General features: G+C 34.6%; 2 protein-coding genes across 9 annotated transcripts in view; one reads left to right on the top strand and one right to left on the bottom strand.

The window, feature by feature from the left end:
• The window catches only part of primpol (primase and polymerase (DNA-directed)), a 10,054-nt gene extending 5,850 nt beyond the window's left edge, over positions 1 to 4,204 (top strand). For 3 of the 7 annotated variants that reach the window (XM_084097293.1, XM_084097292.1, XM_084097291.1), the window contains 2 exons: positions 320 to 366; positions 473 to 1,519. In XM_084097293.1, coding sequence (XP_083953419.1) covers positions 320 to 366; positions 473 to 709 — 284 coding nt within the window. In that variant the 3' untranslated portion in view covers positions 710 to 1,519. Of the gene's footprint in view, positions 1 to 319; positions 367 to 472; positions 1,520 to 2,264; positions 3,640 to 4,082 lie in introns of those variants that run through there. The other 4 variants (XR_014604003.1, XR_014604001.1, XR_014604002.1 and 1 more) reach the window with 4 other exon arrangements.
• adamtsl7 (ADAMTS-like 7) lies at positions 3,664 to 25,082 on the bottom strand. 2 transcript variants are annotated; one of them, XM_084097263.1, is made up of 14 exons: positions 24,978 to 25,082; positions 24,843 to 24,896; positions 16,530 to 17,366; positions 14,130 to 14,313; positions 11,318 to 11,493; positions 10,825 to 10,936; positions 10,068 to 10,235; positions 9,517 to 9,646; positions 8,531 to 8,744; positions 7,395 to 7,568; positions 7,145 to 7,321; positions 5,525 to 5,704; positions 5,297 to 5,441; positions 3,664 to 4,332 (listed from the first exon to the last, which is right to left on the bottom strand). In XM_084097263.1, the coding sequence occupies exons 3-14, from the start codon at positions 16,677 to 16,679 to the stop codon at positions 4,193 to 4,195; spliced, it is 1,950 nt and encodes a 649-aa protein (XP_083953389.1). In that variant the 5' UTR covers positions 16,680 to 17,366; positions 24,843 to 24,896; positions 24,978 to 25,082; the 3' UTR covers positions 3,664 to 4,192. The 2 variants fall into 2 exon arrangements, with proteins under 2 accessions (XP_083953389.1, XP_083953390.1); XM_084097264.1 differs by having other exon boundaries at positions 10,068 to 10,232; positions 24,843 to 25,042.

The following is a 25,082-nucleotide window of genomic DNA, read 5'->3' as shown; positions in this document are numbered from 1 at the left end:
AAAGAAATACAATCAGATATAAATATTTGATGAAAAACTTGAAATTAATATTAAAAATGTTTTGTTGGCAACTAACTGTTATAGGTTTAAGATGAAGTAAATTTGCAAATTAAAAACAATTAAGACATTTTTTTCAAAAAACGAATAAAATTGAAAAATTAAAATAAAAGTTAATTAAAAATGTTAAGAAACTTTATAATAGTATATAAATAATACTAAAATAAGAATGTTAAGATATGGCTAGATATGCCAAGTTTGTGGGGAATGATATTGCATTTAAAAGGGTTTGTTTGTAATATGGTGGCATTTCTATGTTCAGGCTTCCCACTGCCTCAGGAGGTCTGCATGAGCCACCTACTGATGAAGGTTTGTCAGGATTCACCTCGTCTGGAGACACCTGTCATTCACATAACTGTACATTAGGCTGAGTACATGTTTGTGTGTTGACTTGGACACCTTTCTTTATCTTAAGGATGAAGAGGATCAGGAATATTTGACGGATGAACTGGGGAACATTGAGCTTGCCAAGAGCTCTGTACCCATGAATGCTTCAGCAGAGTCCTCCTCGGCTGCCCAGCCTGCGAACACTGAGGATTGGGGAGAGTGGCCTGATGACCCTGCTTATCTAGAAGCTTTGCAGGAAGTAGAAAGGACCACTGAAGAGGTACCTGATGAGCTTCTGCTCCAGGCAGTGACTGAGTGTGAATGACACCATTATTAACTTACTATAGTGCAATACATGAATTTCTTTCTTTCTATACATTCATTTGTAAAATATGTGCTTAAACTCTGTTTCCGTACAAAATGTTCAATACAAAGTTACAAAATTCAATACAATACAAAATTTCCATTATTATTTACGATGACTTGGCTTGGTATATTACAACTGTATATAACTGAACAACAGGTTTTATTTACAGAGATCGATATATATGTCAATATGCACCTTTTACTGCAAATTTAAGAAAATAACAAGAGAAATACAACTTAATCTCTGAGCAGAAATTATTTGAAATCATATATTATAATAGATAAATATATACACATTTATAGTGCTGAGAAATAATGCAAATGCTTAAGTACAATGCAATACATTTTATAAAATTGTAAATACATAACATGTTGATCTGATTGGTTAAGATTGTGACAAGATCATCTAAATGTGACACCTTTGACCCATTTCAAGATCCTCAAAAGGGACATAATATTTTATGTCATCTGGTGCATTGTAAAAGGTTTTAACCTATTTAAAAAATTGTTTAAATGTAAAGTTTTGATTTAACGGTAAAGTTTGATTGTTGTCTTAAATTAAATATTTTGCCAAAATTACAACCTGCAGTGACAAGGTAATTGCACCTTTTCAACCACTTTCGATTGAAGAAAACTAAGTTGAAACTCTGCAAAGTATAAATGACAAAAATGATTGTGACGAGTTAAATGGAAACATTTAACAAAATGTTTTAACAATAATTACATTTTCAATGGTGTGGATCAAAAACAATAAATACTGCTTTTGGTTACTTTTCTGATTTATAAAATAATTTTGAGGATACATTTTTTGAGGAAAATTCTTCAAACCATTAGATTAATTTTATTAATTTATTCAGTCATATTTATTAACATAATATACTGGGTAATGTACAGAAGTGTCCATTTTCCTCTTGCACTGATATTCCAGGAGAGGGCAGCATTTGTCTACTTCTGAACACAGATTCAGGACAGGGCTGGAAATGCTCTATGTTGCTGTATAAATTTAAATATGAGAACCTGAAGAGGCGGTCTTCCCCAGAGCCTTGGTTCTTCCCAAGGACACATAAGGGTCTTTTTTTTCTCTTTAAAGCTTCTTTAGAACAATATGCATCATGAAAGTCTATATTCAAACAAATTGAAATTAGTAGGGTGGATGAGTGTTCTAAAAACAGCTTTTTATTTCTGATACACTGTTCTGTGACTGCGACTCTACATATGACTATAGTTACACAATTACATTGTGACATTTTTTACATATACAAACAAATAGAAATCTTTTTAAATTCAATAATATTTTGTATTAAAATGGTAACATTGTACAATAAGGTCCTATTAGTTAACGTTAGTTATGCATTAACTAAAATTAACCAGCAATGACTTGTACCACCTGACTGCTGCAGATTCATTTCAGCATTGATAGGGTTGACAGAAATGCATAAAACCGATTAGAACGGTTACGGTAGAACCGTTACGACATGGCGGGATCACAGCATAAGCTCATTGTTTTGGTTCAGGAGAACTGTAAAAGGCGGCTGCTGTTCGTTTGTGGCGCTCGGTGACTGACGTCTGTCTACAACGCATGCATTGCCATACGGAACATGCTGATGACGGTGTGATGTCTGCGCGAGCAGGGTGTGCAGAGGTATGTTGACAGGCAGGTAGGAAATCTTATCTAAATGCAATGATTGGATGAACATTTTTTGGTCCTACTCTACCATTTTTTAGTTATGTATTAGTAAATGTGGAAATCAACATGAAGTTAATTCATGTTAACTAATGTAAAAGCAGATGTTTTTTTCATGATAAATTAGAGTAAGTAAATGAATCGCCTATTAATCATTTTGTTTTATTTCTTTGCATACAATGACCCTAATCATTAATTTTGAATGCCAAGATTAAGATGATATTTGTCAAGAATGTTTTTTTATTGCACAAATGAACATTATTATAATTATTTATATCAATATTGTCACTGGAAGTTTGTTTCCTATATTGAAATATGGCACTTATGGGATGGGATGTTTTCCCATAATGTTATTAATGAGTTAATAACAACAATTTCATTATTTTCTATTTAATAATGAATAAAATACCTTTATTACTTTATCTAACAAGGAAGTACATGTTCATTCTATTCCTATTCCCACATTATAGACACCACTGTGAATATACAGCATTTTCAGAGCATTTTATGTTCTTGTTTGACTCTTGTTTAGTTTTTGTACATCTTATAGCAAATAGAGTGTCTCACTGAAGGTACACGTCTTTCCTTTATTTTAGAATTCACCTTCATCATTAGGTTTAATTTGTATTCATTTATTTTGTCCGTTTTTCAGAGTGAGAGGGTCATTCTGAAGCATGTGTGCATTTCTGGCTAGTCTGTTCAACTCATACTGAAGTGACCTCTTCAAGGGGTCATATCAGGACAAATCACATTATCTTTGATCTTTTGAATCAAAACTCAAAACCTCCCCAGTCCAAAAAGACAATCTGTCGAAATTCAGCTTACAACATAAGCACTGTTTCATTTCACACACAAGTGTTCGCATAGAAGTCTTAAATGTACAGTAGCTAAAACAGGCCTTTTAAGCCTATGTGAAATGAAATTTCACCCCGTTTATTTTCTAAACGCATGTTATAAAACTATTTGTAAATAACTCATCCGTGTTTCATTAAAAAAAAAAAAAGTTTTAATCTCGTTGTTTAATTGAAGTCTTATAACTCGATCTTCTGGTATATATAAACAATAGACTTATCTCTGGTGATAAGACTTATCCAATCATTTCGTCTGCTTAAACCCGCCTCTTCCAGCTTGTGTTCATCTGCCCACATCTCAAAATCCAGTCATCAACCGATGTACAGGACCAAGTTTTTTCTCTTCACTCAGATGTACGTCACAATTCGGAAGATCTGTTGCTACTTCCATTTCTTGGAATTTTAACTTTAAAATTCAGGATCAAAAAGAAGGTGAAAATGGTTTTGAAAACTAAACTCATTTTGGAGCAAGAAACCTTGACTAATATTGCATGTGGACCTCTCTTTAAATTATGAAAAATACAAGGACCCCTATACAATGGCAGAGAAGCAAAGTTTTAGATGTTATATTGTCATAAATTAACATTTAAATTGAAAATCAGTCATTGTTCATTTTTAGACATTACTGAACATGATAAATGAAGTAAAAGAGGCTCAGTTGTTTTTATTTGCAATAAATATTCAATTGCTCATAGAGCATTCTCATTTTGTGTTTTAAAAAAGAAAGGCAGTGAATGTATACTTAAAGTCTTTTGAAGTGAAAGACAGAGAGGTGATGAACAGTGATGTCATCTCAGGGTCAGATCCAGCTGAAAACAGGTGGGCGATGATGTCATGATGAGAGACAAGAACATAACAATCCAAGGAAAGGCGAGTGGTGATGTCACATCCCAAGGAGCCGACCGGATCACCTGATTCTATGCAGTGTGTCTCTCTGAATGACCCGAGAGCATGATGCACAACATGTGGTGCGGTAGTATGAGTACACACACAAACGAGCCTGGACCACCACCACACAGTTAAAGTACAAATCCCTGCAGGACTCGTCTACAGACAGGGACAAAGAGAAACACAAAAATGAAAGTTCTGTCATCATGATCATTCCTAACCTTTATGTTTTTTTTCTTCATCAAGTACAACATAATTTCCTTTTTTTTTTCTGGAGTTTGATAGCTACAGTCTTCATTAACTTTAATACATCATATATGGAAAAGAGCAATTTAACATTTAGCTTAAGATCTCCTTTGTAAGATCTTCCATTGTTCCATGGAAGAAGGAAAACATGGGTTTGGAAAGAGCTGGGTAAAATTATAGATTTTGATTAGTCATGATCTTCATTTACACAATACTGATGTTCATTGTTAAAGTCACGATGTAACGGAAGAAGCGACCGTTCTTTTCTATATTGGGATGTACAGCTATATGAAATGGATTATCAGAGGGAAAAAAGTAGGGTGAGGACTGGATACGAGCTTGCAGCGATTGTAAGAAAAGTTTAAGTTTTAGTATCTATTATGTGTCTGTCAATTTTATTTCGTTTTTGTTTTATTTCTATATAAATGTAACATTTTATTTCAGTTTAGATTTGGTTTTTTTTTTTTTAATTTTTTCATCTAATATTTATATTTTATTTTAATACAGTTTATTTACCAGCTTTCAAATACATTTTAATAGTTTTAGCTTTAGGTAACAATAACAACACTGTCAAACAGACAAGTTTAAAATAAGTCTGAAACACTGGCCATAATAGAGAGAAATGTATTTATTTCTGCAATAAGGAGAATATGTAATCAAATGGAAGAAATAAATGATTTGGAATCGATTCAAGAGCTTGTGAATCAGATTCAGATTGGGAAATCTGTATCGATACCCAGCCTTGTTTTGGAATGACTTTTGGGTGATTAGATGGCAGAATTGTCATTTAGGGTGAACGATTTGTTTAACAATACTAAATGATGTACAAAGACAAATTATTTTAAATGAAGAAAGTGACAGCTGTAGAAAATCATACCAATCTGTGGCGTGCAGGTGTGTGTGTTACACTTCTCTTGATTTGCAGGTTCAAGGGCAGGATCACAGTCATGGCTTGTGGTCAGTTCATCTTGCAAACAACGTACCTCCCTCACTCGAAAGCCTCCGTCGCAGGAACGAGAACACTGAGGTAGTTAAAAACATTCTTGTTAAACGAGTTGATTGAAACAGCTTGGTTGAAGTTGCACTGTGCGTGTGAGGAACTAACCGAGCTCCACTCCGTCATGTACCACTGCGCACCACAACTCTTCAAATAGCAGGTCTGTCCACTCGGAGGACGGGGCAGATGAGAGCAGCGCTCATCTGAGGTGACTTCTAATTGGACATTGTTTTGGACAACACAGACCACACCTCGACTCTGGGTACCATTGCCACATTCAGACGAGCACTGTGACACACACACACATAAGCAAACAGGGTTTCAGTATTAGATTTGGGTTTTTTCAGTGAATCAAAAACACTGAGTTATAGTGCAGCTCAATTCCAAATACAAACGACTCTTATGAGTCAGCTCTTTTAATGAATAGTTCAAAAGCAGACTTAATTATATTATTATAGTATTTATTAATATTTTAATTACGGTCACCTCCATTTTTGAGCATAGATGTGAAAAGGCTTAAAGGGATAGTTCACCCAAAAATGAAAATTCTGTCATCATTTACTCACCCTCAACTTGTTCCAAACATGTATGAATTTCACTGTTATGTGGAACATGAAAGAAGATTTGTAACCAAACAGTTGTGGGGCATCATTGACTTCCAAGGTATTTTTTTCCCCATACTATGGAAGTCAGTGGTGCCCCACAACTAATTGGTTACTGACATTCTTCTAAATATCTTCTTTTGTGTTCAGCAGAAGAAAGAAATTCATACTGGTTTGGAACAACTTGAGGATGAGTGAATGATGACTGAATTGTCTTTTTTGGGTGAACTATCCCTTTAAATAAACCTAAATTGCTGTAATTCTTGAATGCTTTGGAATCCAGACATAAGGTTGATCTCTTTTTAGAGAAAACACTCTGATTATTATAGGACAAAACAGTACTTAAATAAAACAATTAAAAAAACAGGGTCAAGAAAAGCACTTACAAGGCTCTTTTAAGTACGTTTTGCAAGTCATTCCATGCCCAAGGGGTATAAAAGGAAGAAGCATCCATATAATTTACAAAATATTTTGAACTCTACAACTGCTAGAAAATCAAAGGCAAATATTTAGTTGTGTTCCAAATTGAAAGTTTATTATCACAAAAATGGAGGTTCCTGTGAGCTTTTGAAAAGGCGCTATGCTAAAAATAGCCACCGAGTGACTCGCACTCCATTGACATTTTAATTGTGCATTCTCCTGTAACAAATTAATACATTTATGTCACAATATCACTTCTATTACAAAACAGTGGTCAAATACAGAACTTTTAGTCTCAGACCTTTCCAACCATATAGAAATAGATTTGACCATTAAATAATGCAGTGCATTTGTAAAATGTGAAACATGACACCGCTCACTAGGGGGAGGAGCCGGCTAAAAGGATTTAAAGTACGATTTCCCTGTCCGATTTCAAAATATAAATTCTGAGTGTTTTAGCTCTTGAATGATATCTAATTTATAATGATTACTAAAATATTTGACATATTTTAAATTAACTTTTATTTTATATTTTTAGTTGTAATTTTTGTTTCAATTTTAGAACTTTTGTTGTGTGCTTTTATCATTTTTATTACATTTTGTTTCTGTATACCTTTCATTTTATTTCAGTTATAGCTTTAGTCATTTTAGCACTTCAACTAAACTTTCAGTTAGTTGACTTTTCTGCATGTGTGTGTCCATGCACCTGTCCCCAGGCTCCTGTGTACCATTCCAGTCGCTGTGAGCAGGGTCCCAGGTCACACGGCATGAGCTCGTCGGGTTTATCCTCGTCATCGCAGTTGTCCAGTGGAAGTGAGTTGGTCTGACTCATCATGCACACCACCGACCGGCTGCGACTTCCTTCCGCACAGTCTGCAGAGCACTGCAGAGAGACATAAACAGCTGTTTTAGAAGTGTTACTGGGAAATACTGAAGAAAAGCGCACGATTTCTCACCCTATCACTCCAGAGAGAATAGAACCAGCTGCTGGCACACACTCCTTTGTCACAGTTCTGCAGGTCCTGTGGGCGAAGCGCCATGTTGCATTCCTCATCAGAAACGATGTCACCCAGGTTATCCACACACACGACTTCTCTTCTGCGCTGACCTACTCCACACGGCACAGAGCACTGAGAGAGAGAGAGGTTTTCTCTGAGCACTTTGTATTGATGGCTATTGACCTCCAAAAACCATGATCTGTTAGGCCTAATATATTGTATGTTGTGCAGGTTATCATAAGCAAATATAATGTAAATAATAATTCCTCTTTTAAATCTTCTCTTCTTTTTCACATCTACACTACCGTTTAAAAGTTTGGAGCCCATAAGGTTGTTTATTAATGTTTTTGAAAGAAGTCTCTTATGTTCACCAAGGCTGCATTTATTTGATCAAAAATACAGTAAAGACAGTAATATTGTGAATTTTATTTTAAAATGTCACTTCTGTGATGTAAAAGCTGAGTTTTCAGCATCATTGCTCCAGTCTTCACTGTCACAGGATCTTTCAGAAATCATTCTAATGTGCTGATTTGATGCTTAAGAAACATTTATTATTATCAATATAAACAGTTGTGCTGCTTAATATTTTTGGTTTATGTAATAAATAGAAAGTTAAAAAGAACAGCATTTATTTGAAATATATTTTTTTGTAATTTTTTTTTGTAGCAATGTAAAAGATTTTACTGCCACTTTTGATTAATTTAGCGGATACTTGCTAAATAAAAGTAATTTAATTTTTTTGAAGAAAAAAGAAATAAGAAAAAAAACTTCTTATTGACCCCAAACTTTTAAACTGTAGTGTAAGGGGAGAGCGAGGTAAGATGAGCCACCATCTGTGTTTAGGAAACTACAATTTTTGTTTCGTTTTTGTTTACAATGACAACACTGTTAATGAGGTAATTTTTTCCTAATTAGGTGGTTATGGGACAAACTGAGACACATTTATTCAAGTCAATATTTCAATAGCCAGATGTTATAATATGTTATAGTTGCGTTCTTTTAATTCCAGTCTCATTTCTTCTTGCTTCACGTACTTAAGGAAAAACTGGCTCATCTTACCCCACTCTCCCCTACACACAGACACATTCACAAACCTCTGTCCACTCTGAGCGGATCTGCCACTCACTGCAGATCTTGAGCTGGCACACAGTGGTCGTCTCTGGCACTTCTGTGTCGTCGCAGAGGCTGGCCGCCACGATGACTGTGCTATTGCCATGGTGTCCCTGCGTCTGCTGGCAAATCACCTGACGATACTGGAAACCTGGACCACAGGTCTTACTGCACTCAGACCACTCCCCTACATCCCAACTACACACACACACACAAACACACACTGGTTGAAGGACAACTGCTTGGTTTCATTCACATGTGCTTCTCATTTGCACCATTTGAAAATCAAGTCCAAATGCCCATATGGACAGTTAGTTTACTGTGTTTAAAACTAAAAATAAGCATATTTTAAGTGTATACATGAAGAATTCAGATGCAAAAGCTTCTAAGTGCCATCTGAAATTTTCTTCTAGAATGATCATTTTTATAAAGCTTGTATATTTAAGTTAAGTAATTTCACTTAAATGACAATTAATAGGTAATTTGCATTGCCATTTAAGTGAAATTATTGAACTTAAATATACGAGCTTGATAAAAATGATCATTCTAGAAGAAAATTTCAGATGGCACTTTTGCATCTGAACTCTTCACATATTTTTATGTAAGATACATACAAAATTATACATAAGTAAGTATACTTGGCTTAGACTGACATGTATACAGAAAAGTTTAAGTACATTTGTCATATAATTGTACTTCATTAAGAAAAGTATGATTAAGTAATAAGTATTCTAAGTATATTTGGCAAGTAGTTGTGACGATACCAAGATATATGTAAAGTAGGACTTGATTATGATTCTGTAGTGTGTTAGGCCTATGTGATAGGCTTATTTAAGTATATATATTTAAAATGTATTGATATAATGGTACTTTAGTGACTGACTAACTAAATAATCTTGATCTAACTTTAGTGCTGTTTTTTTTTTTTTTTTTTTGACTCCTTTGTCTGCAGTAAAAGATGTTCACTCACAAGGCTGGACAAGGCTGCGATTGACACTCTTCTACCTGGGGGCCAGAATGACTGGTGTAGCTACAGAGATCCCCCGGTACAGTGGTTTGAGTGGCCCTTTCCACACAGCTGAACACAACTTGACGACTGCCTGATAAACACACCAGACAAACAGATTAAACAGAGACAGACTTTGTCTTACAAGTTCAGTGTCTGCGGCTAGTAGAATACCAATCTATTTTGGTTTTATTCGCAAGCACAAAAGTATGGTTACTCTGGATTTGATTTAGATTTTTAAACAGTGAGGACATTATAAAACCTCTGCAATGGCCTGGAATGCGTGAATGTTGTGTGTGTGTGTGTGTGTGTCACTACATTTAAATTCAGAACACTATTCATTAGACAACACAACAGTGTGTTTATATATCTCAGGGCCAAAAATAAATATTTTCTAGTTCTGTCTTGCACATATTCTAGGAATCTTTTAAGAGACAATTTAGTTTACCTAGACCAAATTAAAAGAAGAAAGGACCACAAATGCACATTGATGTATGGACTAACAACAAAACTACCTGTTCCACAGGTGGCACTGCAAGGTGTTGTTTTCATGGCAACCCAGCTGTATTGAGGAACTGGTTCCGGGGTTATAGGGTCCAAAGGAACTTGGTTAGGATGAGGGCTGCCCATTGAGCTTTCACCGTCACTATTCTCAGGATCAGGAAACATTCCATGACTCTCTACTGGAGGATGAGAGAGGGGGAAAGAGACAGAAAGAAAGGTGAAAGATGGTTGCTTAAGATTTTAAGAAAGAAGAAAAAACTTAAAGATACTTTTTTTTTTAATACAGCATATAAAATGCCCCTATTACACAGCAGATAAAAACCCTTTAAAAAGTATATGTACAAGCATGGAAACAGTTATAATAATCTAAAAACTTCTGATTATTTTTTGGAATTTTGTTAACATCTTGTTTTTATACTTGTGAATCAAAACCCTTTGTTTTTGAAAGTCTGTTTTGCTCACCAAGTATGCAATCAAAAATACAGTAAAAACAGTACAATTTTCAGAAGCCATTACTCCAATCTTCAGTCACATGATCCATCAGAAATCATTCTAATATGCTGATTTGGTGCTCAAGAAACATTTCCTATTATTATCAATGTTGAAAACAGTTCATGAGAAAAGCATTTTTTTTCAAGTCTTTACTCTCACTTTTGATCAATTAAATGTGTCCCTGCTGAATAAAAAACATTTCTTTCAAAGAAATCTTTACAGTGTACTCCATATGTGCATTAGTATAAAATGTATATTATATATTGAAATACTTACCCAGAGGAAGTACACTGGAATAAGAATAGGCATCTGAGTAAGTGTCAGTGATGGGGTCTTTGGGTAGAATGTATTCATAATACACTGTTGGATTGGGCTGTTGATAAATCACCTGAAAAATATGGTTTAAAACAAAAAATCCACAGTCTTACACACTATTCATATGGACTTAATCAGAAGCCTTTGTTATCATAAAAACAAACTTCCTAACTTTCTAAAACAATACATCACACTGTAAGGAAAATAAGCCAAAACGGAAAAGGTACTAGTCAACCCTTAAACACAGCACAATGCAATGTGTAATACAAAATACAGGTAAAACACCTGTGAAAAAATCTATACAGAAAATTCCTTTGTATTAACACAATTCTGTTCCTTATTTTAACACACTTTTCTTAGAGTGTAGATTATCTGCCACACTAAGCCGCTTTCTATATATGTATCTTTAATCGAGGCAGTTTTGTGATATCATACAGTAGGAGTGGTCTCTCACAAAGAGATGCAGCTCCTGATTGGTTGGGCCAGGAGCAGTGATGGATTCTCCCGCTCTGCTGCGGATCTCATTGGGCCGTTTGTATGCGAGCTGAGTACCCACGGCATAGAAATATCCTGGCCTGTCGATTACCCAATCACCATTTATCACTGATTCACCACTCGCTGTCCTGAGAGCTTGAAGAAAGAAAGAGGAGGGGAAAAAGATTATAAATGGAAGAAGGACACATGGTTCCATAACACATATTAACCTTTATGGGATAAACCAGGTCACACCAGCTGGCGTCTGGAATGTGGTAGCTGTTATTCTGCTGGTCCACAGTGGTCTACCAGCTTGGACCAGTTAGAAGTAAAACCAGTTACCACCTTAAGATATGGCACTTTGAAAAAAAAAAAAATTATATATATATATATATATACACACACACTCACTACTGGTCAAAAGTTTAATATCTGTAAGATTTTTTTATGTTTTTAAAAGAATTCTCTTCTGCTCACCAAGGCTGCATTTATTTGATAAGAAACAATAAATAAAAAAAACAGTAATATTGTGAAATATTATGACAATTTAAAATGACTGTTTTCTAATTTAATATATTTTAAAATGTAATTTATTCCTCAGATGAAAGCTGAATTTTCAACATCATTACTTCAGTCTTCAGTGTCACATGATCCTTCAGAAATCATTCTAATATGATGATTTTATGCTCAAAAAACATTCATTATTAATTTCAATGTTGAAAACAGTTGTGTACATTTTTTTTCTTCAAAATTCTTTGATGAATAGATTCTTTCTTTCCCCCAAAAATAAAATTAAAATTCTTACTGACCCCAAACTTTTGAAGGGTAGTGTTTAATGTTACAAAAGCTTTCCATTTCAGATAAATGCTGTTCTTTTGAACTTTCTATTCATCATAGCATCATGAAATAAAAATGTAAAACATTGATAATAATCATAAATGTTTCTTGAGCATCAAATCATCATATCAGAATGATTTCTGAAGGATCATGTGACACTGAAGACTTGAGTAATGATGCTGAAAATTCAGCTCTGATCACAGGAATAAATTACACTTAATATATTCACATAGAAAACAGCTGTTTTAAATTGTAATAATATTTCACAATATGACTGTTTTTGTTTGTATTTTTAATCAAATAAATGCAGCCTTGGTGAGCAGAAGATACTTCTTTTAAACACATTCAAAATCTTACCGATCTTAAACTTTTGACCAGTAGTGTATACATTTTTTTTTCTACTAGTGGGTGCAGGACACTATAGCTCATTTATGTAAGTGATGATAGTAAAATGAGGAAAACTGTGACATATTATACCCAAAAATTCCTCATACCATGGACTACCAGTAAAATGTATAAAAATTTGGGACCAAAGATTATTCAGAAACACTTTGACCTTACCATGTTTTGCTTAAGTGTTTTTTCTTTAATTGCTAATGCGATTAACACCACAGACTGAACTTTTTACACCACAGACTGAACAAAATTAAGCATTGCTTGGTAATTGGTTGACCTAAATGTATCTAATTGTGTACTTAAATTAAACAGCTGACAGCTATTCAACCTAATTCATTTGTGAGGCAGTCTAATAGAAGGATGGCCAAAACCAGTGAAATATCAACTGATTTGATAACTGTGATAATGTGAGAAATGTTGAAGGTGTTTGAATAAATTTTGGTTTGACTGTATATATATTTATACATTCCATTTTATATGAGACTTGCTTCCAAAATTTGTCTACATACAGTTTAAAAACATGATGTGTTTCACCAACAAACATTAAATATTCAAAAATGATAAATATGTAGGCTATACTGCACCAGAAGAAGGGTTACAGGTTTTTGCCTAAATTAAGCTGTATTGGAACCAAATGTTGATTTGTAGTTATTGATCAACCAATTAGGTACACTACTGTTCAAAAGTTTGGGGTTGGTAAGATTTTATTTATTTATTTTGAAGGAAGTTAATACTTTTATTCAGCAAGTATGCATTTAATAGATGTTACAATTGCATTTAAAATGTTACAAAAGACTTCTATTTATGCCGTTCTTTTCAACTTTCTATTCATCAAAAAAATGTATCACTGATTTCTGAAGGATCATGTGACATTGGAGACTGGAGTGATGATGCTGATAATTCAGCTTTGCCATCACAGGAATAAATCAAATTTAAAAGAAAAATGTAAAAAAAAAAGAAAAGTAATTTTAAAATTTTCACAATATTACAGTTTTTTTTTTTAATCGAATTCTGTCAATGCTGCCTTGTGAGAGAGAGAGAGAGAAATTTTTTTTTTTTTTTTTTTTTTTAAATACTACCAACCCCAAAATATTTGAATTATTTGATGAATAATTTTGTCTACACTCTTATAATTGTAAAAATACAGCAGCCGCACACTCAAACACTGTGCAAGATCAATTTTGAGTGTGCGGCTGCTGTATTTTTACAATTTTCAATGATGATTTAGTTTTAGCAGCACCTCACTACAAGACTTTCTTGACGGATGAGCGGTGGCTTTTTCTATTTTCTACACTTTTATAATAAAATGATTGAATGGTTGTGCACATCAAATACAGTCAATGCTAAAATTTGATTATAAGTTAACAGAATGAGATTGTTTATTTGTATTCTCACCTGCCAGTTTTTTTATCTAACATATATTTCTCAGAGCACACACACACACAAAAATGTGTTTTATGTCTGGAAACACTAAATTGCACCCTGTTTGAGGAACGTGCCATGATAATGAACCTGAAGTAAAGTAAAAACAAGAGCCAGCAGGAATTCAGTTCCATTACCTAAGTAGTTCCTGGTCTTCTGCGTTTCCTGTATTTTGATTCGTTGAGCTCCAGAGGGGATGTCCAGGATCTTGTGGTAACCAACAGAGAGCACAGAAAGAAAGAGTGTCCCACTGAAAAGCTCACACGAGCTCCCATCCCCTGCGCACACACCACATACATCCACCTGGAAACCCTCACAGCCCTGCACGAGAACAACACACACACACAAACACACGAGTCAACCTTCAGACCTGAGTAATGACTTCACACAGATGAAAACAGGGATTTCACCACTTCAAATGGGAGACTATCTGGGCAGATGTTTGCTTGAGATCGTATTAATAAAAAGATTAAAATCAAAATTGAACGGCTAAGATGATTCGATTTCAGAAAATTCATCAACATTGGCTGTCTTATCTGGCAAGAGTTAATCAAAAAAAGCAAACATGTAGCTCTTCAAAAGGGCATTGCTGTCTTTCACTGAAAATGCACTCACATTGAGCTGTGTTTATGCCTGTAAAAATGCTTTCAGTCATTTATAATTTATATGTAAATTAGACTCAAAACACATGAGTGCATATTTTACGAAAATTTTAGGTAACACTTTACAATAATGTCTCATTACTTAACATTTGTTAATGCATTAAATAATGAGCAATACATTGTTAACGTTAGTTACTAAAAATACACTTATACACTTTTTCACAGTTTTAGTATACTGAACATCAAATTCAATATTCACCCATGCTCGCAGATGAACAAGATAAATACAGAAAAAAAAAAACAGATCAATGAAGAGAGAGATTGCTTGTGTTTGAGATTTACAGATGTGGAAACACTGCTACTATAATCGCAATAATTCACTGGAAACCGTTTCCTAAAACTTTTTCATTCAAACCATCATCAGTCCCTCTTAGCATAACACAATAATGAGAAACACACACACACTCACACTTTATGGTCAGACAAGGACCACATCGTTTCATGATTCCAAATTACTCACTGCAAGCCATCTAATGCTTAAACAAACTGCTTTTATTGTAAGTTCCAAAGATTCTATAAGAACTGGGATTGATTAAGACTATGAAAAAAACACCTTTTCTCCCAGTTTGTCAGACTTACAATAAGAAACAGGCTTAGTTTTAAGAATATCATACTTGACAGACTGGAAAAACACACACAGTTTTGTTTTTCTATCATAGTGGGGACTTTCCAGTGACTTCTTTTGTTTTTACTCTGAGTTCATGATGTTTTCTATCCCCCAAACCTCAAATAAACCTTTCGGCATTTTTTTTTAACAATGTTATTGATATGTTATTTAGTATGTTTACTAAGCCATTTTCCTCGTGGGGACCTTTGACTGATCCCCACAGTAGAGGTGATTTTGGGTTTTACTATTCCTATGGGGACATTTCTTCCCTACAATGAAGACAAAACCTGACCCCAGAGCCCCACACACACATCCGTACTGGATAGTTTTGCAATGTTTTGTCCCCAAGATGATCTTTACAAGAGCCATCAATGTTTGCTCCAGTGTTTACTATACTGGACTCAGGAGTTTATGAGTAATCTACTCACATTCTCACAGTACTCAATAGGTTAAGATTTAAAAAAAAAAAAAAAAAAAAAAATAATAATAATAATAATAATAATAATAATAATATATATATATATATATATATATATATATATATATATATATATATATATTTTTTTTTTTTTTTTTTTTTTTTTGACATTTCATACTTAAATTTTTTTTTTAAATAAAAATACATATAGGCCTATTTAAAAAAATGTCCTTTGCACTGCAGATAACATTTAGAAAAATACATAAAAAAACACTAATATATTTTAACAAGATTTTTATATATTAAAACTTATTTTAATTTTTTTTTTAATTTTATATTTTTCTATTAAACTTTCAGAAATGTAAACAGGTTGCTATAGGAGCTGTAAGAGACAGTATTTTTTTCACAACTTATTTTTATTTTTTTGTGCCAACTCTGTAGTTTTACAGTATACTGTATTTCTTGTCTTATAATGAGTACTCTGTACTTTGTAAAGTATTTTTGTTACTGTCATTGTAACAATTGCATTTTTGTAAACGTGCATCATTTTAAAATGCAGCAATATACTTTTTGGAAAAACCTTCTTGAAAATGGGATCACACTGTTGTACTATACCAGAACATTTATCAAGTCAAGTCATATTCAACCTATTAAATTGATAACTCGACGTAACTTTAGGAACTTAATACTATAGATGTTTAGATTTTTTGTAAGTGCAGATTTATGTGGATTAGGTTTTAAGTATTCCAACACACTATATTGTTCTGCATAAACAGTGTTTGTTACAGAAACTTGCATGCATTCTAGTTCTGCCGGCTGGAATCATTTGTTCATTCTCTGCGGTTCTTACCTCTCCAGGGCCGCTGCTGAAGTCGTTGTCCCAGGGAACAGGCTCTGTGGGTGGGCACAGGAGGGAGAGCAAAAGGGTCATCAGGAGGAAACGCTGGATGAGTCTCCACTGGTGTCCGCTCCATGTCGGCAGTTGCATCCCACAAGCCATGAGCAGAACAAGACAGTTAGTAAGTGTGTAAATGTGTGTGTATGTCCTGGTCTTAATGAAAAGTATGCAGTGGCGCTGTCTCTGAATGGAGATGTGTGTTTGTGTGAGAGAAAGTTTTAGTGAAAGGGGGTTTCTCTCTTTGGTATTTAAGTGTGTGTGTGTGTGTGTCTCACCCCCAGACAGCGAGTCACATACACACTGGCACACATCTCCCTCCTCTCCTCTTTCCACTCACCCCATTTTTTGTTCTTTCATAAGCAGCAAGGTTTCCTTCCAAGAAATCTCTCTGCATGTGAGAGAAGCTGTAAAATGCTTAGAATTACAATCACTTTCTGATGGACAGACACAGTCTCTCTATCTTTCTTTCTAACACTCAGGGAGGCTTATTCTGACCTAACCAGAACTAAATCAGAGAATTAGAGCAACAAAAAAAACTCTCCCTCTCCCTCTAAAAGCCACTAGAACAGAAAACAAATGTAAAACAGGCCCTTTCTGTAATGCAGTCCACAGCCGTCTCTTTGCATACTTGAGTGTGTCTTGTGGTGTGTAATTTTGTAGTAATGAGGGTGTATGTCACTCGTGTCCAGATGGTAAGTGTGTTTTTCTATGACCTGCACACCTTCTGGAGGTCACATGAACTTCACCTCATCAAACAGGAGAGGAAAGGAGAATATCAAGACATCAGATCTAAAGGAAAAACACAGAGAACATTCAGAACTCTTGCACTGAAACAATCGGTCAGTTCTGTTCACAGAAAATATTTTCACGGACATAAACTACTGGAGCTCAGACTGACGCGGCAAAGGAATGTTTCTTGTGGCAGTGGTTTTGTGTTTCTTTATTCCAGGTCAATAATGCAAAGCGACTTACAGTTTTTCTTCATTGCAAACACATTAAAACCCATTCTATTAGCATAAAATCCCAGAGCATTACTTCAGCTCCCTAAACAAAGACACATTCTTCGAAACTTTAAACTCTATTCACCTGTTTTCACACATGGTCCATTTTATTCCATTAGGGTTTTTTTTTTTTTTTTTTTTAATCTTCACAAAAATGTCTTCATGAACATATTTCACCATGTTCTTTTTTAGGAAACCCAAGCACTCAATATGTCTCAGTTGACACACATGCAAAAAAAATTCACATAAAATTCTAATCGCAAAATCAAATTAAGACACAGGTAGGCTACTCACTGTCAATATGCGTTGAGGGACTGAGACCAAGAAGATAATAAACGGACAGTTGTCTCCGATGAAATCTATGTTTCTCTGGTTAAAGTTCACCCCAAAATGAAAATTCTGTCAAAATCACAATCTTTTTATGATCGTTTTGAACCGTCAAAGTTTTGGGTGAATAGACTTTCAAAAGAGGGACAGAAAGCTCTCAGATTTCATTAAAAATATCTTCATTTGTGTTCTGAAGATGAACGAAAGTCTTGTGGATTTGGAACAACACGAGGGTGAGTAAATAATGACGATTATTTCACGATCGCAACTATCACCAAAGACTTTCGATGTCCTTGAAAGGGACTTTGCTATCACTCAACCTCAAAAATATAAACATGTTACTACAGTAAGTACAAAATACAGTATTTTTGTCTTACTGTAGTTGCACAGTATACTGTATTTCTTGTTTTCTAGTGAGTACTCTGTATATTGTCAAGTCAAGTCACCTTTATTTATACAGCGCTTTATACGATACGGATTGTAGTTGATTCAGTTCCGTTGTAAAGATCATACATTTCTAAATTAGTTCATTTCATCTACAAAGCAGTTCTGCAGAAAACAGTACAGTCAGTACAGCCAAATCAATAATATTGTTGAATATTAAGTGTCCTCAACTAAGCAAGCCAGAGGCGACACATTTATAATGATGATGTTACAATTTACTACATTTAAAATATATTAAATGTAATCTAATAACACACTACAGGTAAAATGATAATCAAGTAGCGGACCACATGTGCTTTAGTATGTTAGTCAACACATCAAAATAAGTATACTTTAAAGAATGACAAAAGATTATTAAAACACCATACACATTATTGCAGTGCACTTTTTAAAAGTGTACTCGCACTTAGTCATGAAAGTGTGCTCTCTAATGAAGTTGCCTTTTATTGCATTCATATTATAAATGGTATCCTATAGACCATTTTGAGGTCATAACAGTTTGGTTGTGATGCTACTGATTTACAGTAAGAGCTTGAGTTCGTCACAGAAATTTGAAGTTTGTACAAAATGAAGAGCGGAAAATATTGGATTTAATACTCAGATGAAATACCAATAAATTGTGAATAACATGGATAGTCTAGGACTGAGTCTGATTTAAGACCAAGCATAATTTGTCTAAAGCGCACAGCAGCTTTGTATGTAAAGACTCCACTTACTGGTAGTGAAATTTACTCCGTTCTCTTTTTTTATGAGATCTACTTAGACTGGGTGACCACCACTGGTGTTGTTGTTTTTTTTTGTTGTGTTCTGCAATAAGAGCCCTCTATGAAAATTATTTTTTGTCTGGAAACTACAGTATGAAGCACCGGTTGAGGAGGAAGGAGAGGTATAGAGGGGCTTTACTCGGATTTACAAGCATAAAACGGACACATTCCCAGTCCGCACACTGTTGACTACACACCTGTTGCAGTGCAGTGATTTAGATGACATGCATCTGTACATGTGTGTGTGCGGATAAGTGTGTGACGTGCTCACTAGTCACATTTGTTTATCCTTCAGGATGGTAAATAGAGAGAAGTCTAATCAGCGACTGCTTGGAGGATATCTCAAAGTGACGTTAAACGCAGACGAGTCTGACAGCCTTCGTAGAGAGTTTTTAAGAGACAGAAACAGATAGCTGGAAACTCGACAGAGACTCATCCAAAAGTACGGGGATTTGGAGAGGAATGTCAGTACTAAGCATACTTAATAACAGCTCTGAGCCCTGCATTCTACATGCCCGCTGTGGATTAGTATGGACAGTAAATAACATAATAACAGTGGATGTCTCCCAAGTGTACTAAATCAAACAACCCCAAATCTTTATGCTAAAGTACTAAAGGTGGAATGACTGTTGAGAGGATGGAAATGCAAACTGAAAATACAGAGATCACAGCCTGTGTTATGACATTAGCAGTGGAATTTAACAGTTGTGAATTCCTATTTCCGTGACTTTTATACAGATTTGATCCTAGAGTACAAATTAGTGTGCAAATATCTTCAATAAGACCCTCAAATGACAAACGAGACGGATGTTATCGCGCTGCCTCGAGGGAGTTTACTCTACACAAGCACTCACAAACAGCAATGTCTAGCCGATTAAATACTTTAGAGAGGAGCGCAACTAAAAAAAACAACGTATCTCCCAGTAAAACTTTCCAGGCCTAGAAATCAGAATTGTAATATGTTATTTTCAGGTTTTCCATGGCCGTGGGAACCCTGGAAGACAGTCTCTCTCCCGCCCTACAAATATTCATACTTCCCTAATATGCAAAAAGCAGTATGTCAGATGAGAAGGATGTTGAAATGTGCAGTCTTCATGATACTGGAGGCAAAAATATCTGGGTAACCGAACCTACAACTTGGAAAATAACTATGAGTTGGCTTCTCTAGGTCCCAAAAAAAAGTTGTTTCTTGGTTAAATAACACCAGTAAATTAGTTTCGTTGTTATTAGCACATCATAGGTCTGCGACCTTGTGCTGACACAAGCTGATAAAAAACTAATCCCAAAAATTACAACTTCATGCTGCGCAGATCACACAAAAACTTGACTGAACGTCTTATTTCACTTGGGCCATTAAAAACCAAGGCCTTCATTTTATGTGTTTCTTTACAAGGCAGTGGAAACATAAAATGTTGACATAATCAATGTGATTTAAGAATTTAATGCAAGTATCAGTATTCCTAAAATTAATCAAGTTCATTTTAAGCCACATTTATCTCTCACTCGAGGGTGATAGAGTAACAAACACAAATATAACGTTCTATAAAATGGAAGAATTTATAATCATCCCAGCCGTCAGAAAGAGGATGTAACAGTTGTATTAAAATGGAAGTTATATTATATATTTATTATATTCAATTTTTTTTTTAAATGTCAATCATGAGAAAATTGAGTCGTGATAGAGAAAACAACGTTTGTTATGTCAAGACCACAATAAAATTAAGTTGTGATCATGAGAAAACAGCTTTTTATGTTGAGATCATGAGAAAATTAAGTTGTGATCATGAGAAAACATGGAAGAAAAAATAAATAAAATGAATCCATGGCCTCTTAGGGCTTAGGGCAGTTCTGAAAGAACACTGGTTTTCAAAAAACGTGTAGTTAAAGGAGGAGTTTAAAACAATAAATAAAACCTGTAACTATTATTGGATAATTATTAGTGATTTTAGGCCAAACTTGTTATTGTTAACTAAAATGAAAACTATTAAAAATAATTTTCAGTCATAATAAAATATAAATGCTAATTAAATAAAATTACTAAGCTTAGCTAATGTTAATCTCAATATTTACTAATAAATGTTTTAGATCAAAAGTTCCATCTGTTAACATAAATGCACTGTGAACTAACATGAACAAGAACATTTTTATCATATAACATTAATAAATGCTGTAAAAATATATAGCTAATTGTTAGTCAATATTAGTTAACTCATGTTTACAAATTAGACCTTATTGTAGTGTTGCCATATGTAGTAGATTACTAAAACTGAAATTAAAGATCTATAGAAATATAAAAAATAAAACTAATAAAAATCACAAGTACTAAAACAAACTAAAATGAAACCTCAAAATATAAAAAGCAAATCTAATTTTAAACTATTATTAAATACAAAAGTATATAATACTAAAATAACACTGCTCCAGAAAAATTTGAGCATGCAAATTACATTTTCAGTTCAAACCAAAACGTCTTTTTTTTTTTTTTTTTTTTTAAATCAGACTCTGTCACGGTTTCCATAAACTTGGCCATTCTCAGCACTGAGTGACATTTTCTGGCAAGCAATCAGCACATATGCAGGGACCATAAAAAGTACTGTAAAAACCTATGAACATCTATTTTAACCACAAACCTTTCCCATTTTTCATTATATTTTGACTTGCATGGGTTTAAAGCTAGATTTATAGACATATTTATGTTTTTTTTATAGCCTGTGTGCATTGTATATATATAGCATTTATTAAGCCCCCGTTGGGCTGCACTGAGAACCGGACTAATGAAAAAGACATAAAAAGACACACAGCTGAAATGGACCACAGTAGTGGAGGAAACATCTGCAGGCAAATTTAGTTTTAAGAGGAAACTAGAAATCACAATCTTACAAACAAGACCTAAATAAAGATTTTACAGGCAAACACTGTCCTTGAAATGAAAATGATTCAATAATTACACTTAAGTGGATGACTGTGATTGTTTTGAGAGCTGTATGTTGAGTCCAAGTGTTGTGACACATTACTGGGAATGTGTTGTGGCCAACTATGCCAGTAAACAGCCTTATTAATCATTTCTAAGGAATTAGTCAGTGAAAATCAGTGAGTGACTCACAACTAAATTCAATAGTGACTGCATGTTTCTTCACTCACTCACTCCATACTGTATCTCTCTTACACATCTCAGCCAAGCCCTGGGGGACCCTTGAGTTGACATTCTGTCTGCAAATCTTTAGAAAAAAATGGGATTTTTTTTCTGCATGTGGGCTGGATTGCCGTGTTTGGTGTTGGATTTATATTTGGCTTAAGTAATCATCTCTCCTGTTTTACTGTCGAAAACTTTTCAGGCAATAAAATCTTGATGGCACACACTTTCACATAAACATCCACACACACAGAGACAGTTCTGCAGAGCAGAAAAACATTTGACAGAACAACTGAACAAATCTGTACTCTTCTGGAGCTCAAATATTGTTCTTAACAAAAACACAACCCGTAAATGCGAAAGGAGGAATTATATAGAGAATAAAAAGGAATGTGGGATCTTAAAAAGTGAAAAATAGGGAAAGGGAAGGAAATGGCAATGGTTTAACCACTTAACCAGCTGTTTTCTGCCTGTCATTACTTCAAAGCTGAACAGCCCTAAACACAACACCTGGAGCTCAAGGAGATAATCACGGGAAAGAGGAGAAAGGTGGAGCGCATATTTTTGTCTGAAAGTGAGAATTTAGTTCAACAGACAGATTTTTAATATGAGATTGCAGGTAATCACAGCCGCGCTGATACTCAGATCAACAACATGATTGCAAGTTCAATAAACAAGAAGCTCATATTGAGGAGCTTAACACTGAAGGCGCAATATTGCCAGTTACTTATCCGTTTTGATCCGACAACGAAAACTGTTCCAAATGACGCAAAAGCAGAATCCACCATTGAGAATATCTGAGCAAAAGTTGCATTCCTGAACGAATCAGTGTTGTTGAATGAATAGGTGGAGTGAATGATTCAGTTACCCGCTCACCAACTGGCATACAGATATTTGGAAAGTAAAAACAGGCAAGCACAAAACGGGTACATTTATTTTATGAAACAAAATTGCAGAAATAATGGCTGCTTTTAAACTGGATTTCAAAACACTCCCACATCTGCCATTGATTGATAAAACAGATAGTCCCGCCCCCAAACTCATCTCATTGGTTAAGATGGTGGGATGCTAATAAATGTTTTGTTGGCCCCACAATTTTTATACTTTTTACAAAATCAACCAATCTGTGTCTTAGTTTTCTTTTGCATACTAAGCTAGAATATCTTAAAATGACACTTTCCCTTAAAAAACCTGGATATTCATTAAAGGTGCAATAGGTGATTCTCTACCGAATTTTTTTTGTTATGCTGGTTGAAAGTCTCCTCATATCCTGATAGCAATCACTATGTTAAGTGGTCTAAATGTTTTTTTTTATATATATAAATACAGTACTGTGCAAAAGCCTTAGGCATGTTAATATGTTAATATAATAATTTATATCTTTTGCTGTAGTGTGTCAGTAGGAAATATCAGTTTACATTTCCAAACATTCTTTTTGCCATTAATTGTAATAATCCAGTGAGATTTGTGTATGCACAAGGAGTCTGACAACAGCCGGTATGATCTGATCTCACCATCATCGAGTCCGTCTGTGATTACATGAAGAAACAGAAAAAACTGAGACAGACTAAATCCAGAAGAACTGCGGGAACGTCTCCAAGATGCTTGAAGAAACCTTCCTGCAAAGCTACAGTACTGTGAAAAGTACTGCCACTTGTGTTAAAATGCTGTAAAGTGAGAATGCTTTCAAAAATAAAAATCACAATTGTGTTTAAAACGGCTTTTGTCCAGGTACACTTGCGCATAGTTTTTCAGGTAGCTTTGCAGGAAGGTTTCTTCAAGCATCTCGGAGACGTTCCCGCAGTTCTTCTGGATTTAGTCTGACTTTATATCTCCAAATTGCGTATTATAAAGTCAGAATTACGAGATATAAACTCGCAATTGCGAGGAATATAACTTTTGCGACTTTATATCTCGTAATTCTGACTTTATAATACGCAATTTGGAGATATAAAGTCAGAATTGCATGATATAAAGTCGCAATTGCGTGTTATAAAGTCAGAATTGCGAGATATAAACTATTCTGAGGTAAAAAAAAAAAAAAAAAATCCGTATTTTTTTTCCTTAGAATTGGACTTTATATCTCACAATTTTTAGTTTATATCTCACAATTCTGAGAAAAGATGTCAGAATTGCGAGAAAAAAAGTCAGAATTCTGACTTTATAAGACGCAATTTTGACTTTATTTCACGCAATTCTGACTTTATAACACATAATTTCTGACATCCCAAGACCATTATCCCACCTTCAACATTGGTCCATATAATTTTGCCTACAGTATATAGTGTAGCAAGGTAGTCTTCAGAATTTTTAATAATTTAATAATTAAATTTTAGGGGACCCCCCAAGACTCCTAAGTCATTTCGAACCCTGGTTGTCAGACTCCTTGTGCATACAGAAATCTCACTGGATTACAACAATTAATGGCAAAAAGTATGTTTGGAAATGTAAACTGATATTTCCAGGGGGGGTTGCACAGTACTGTACATATCGTTTGTGGAAGGCGTAGGACCATAAAATATTCGTTCAATCATTGCGTTCGGTCCGAATGAAATGAAAGCATGAGTTCCCTGTCAGTCAACGTGTGTTTGCATACCACTGCACAGCTTGTTCACGCAGACATCACACATCATCAACGCGTTCACGTGCGCTGTGTAGACAGAGAGAGAATGGCAGGCAAACAGTTATTTATGTTCGTTAGTACTGTTACTGTACTGTAAAGTTTTCTCACCGGTGAGTGTAATCCAATGTTGTCTCTGGTCTTCTCGCTTCTGGTCTGTGTGCGTTCATGTGTTTTGGAGGAGGCGTGGCTTTGGACGGCGATTTTGCAGGATCG

The sequence above is a fragment of the Abramis brama genome, assembly GCF_963993115.1.
Source record: "Abramis brama genome assembly, chromosome: 2".
NCBI classification, from domain to species: domain Eukaryota; kingdom Metazoa; phylum Chordata; class Actinopteri; order Cypriniformes; family Leuciscidae; genus Abramis; species Abramis brama.
This window is presented reverse-complemented; position numbering and strand designations above follow the sequence as displayed.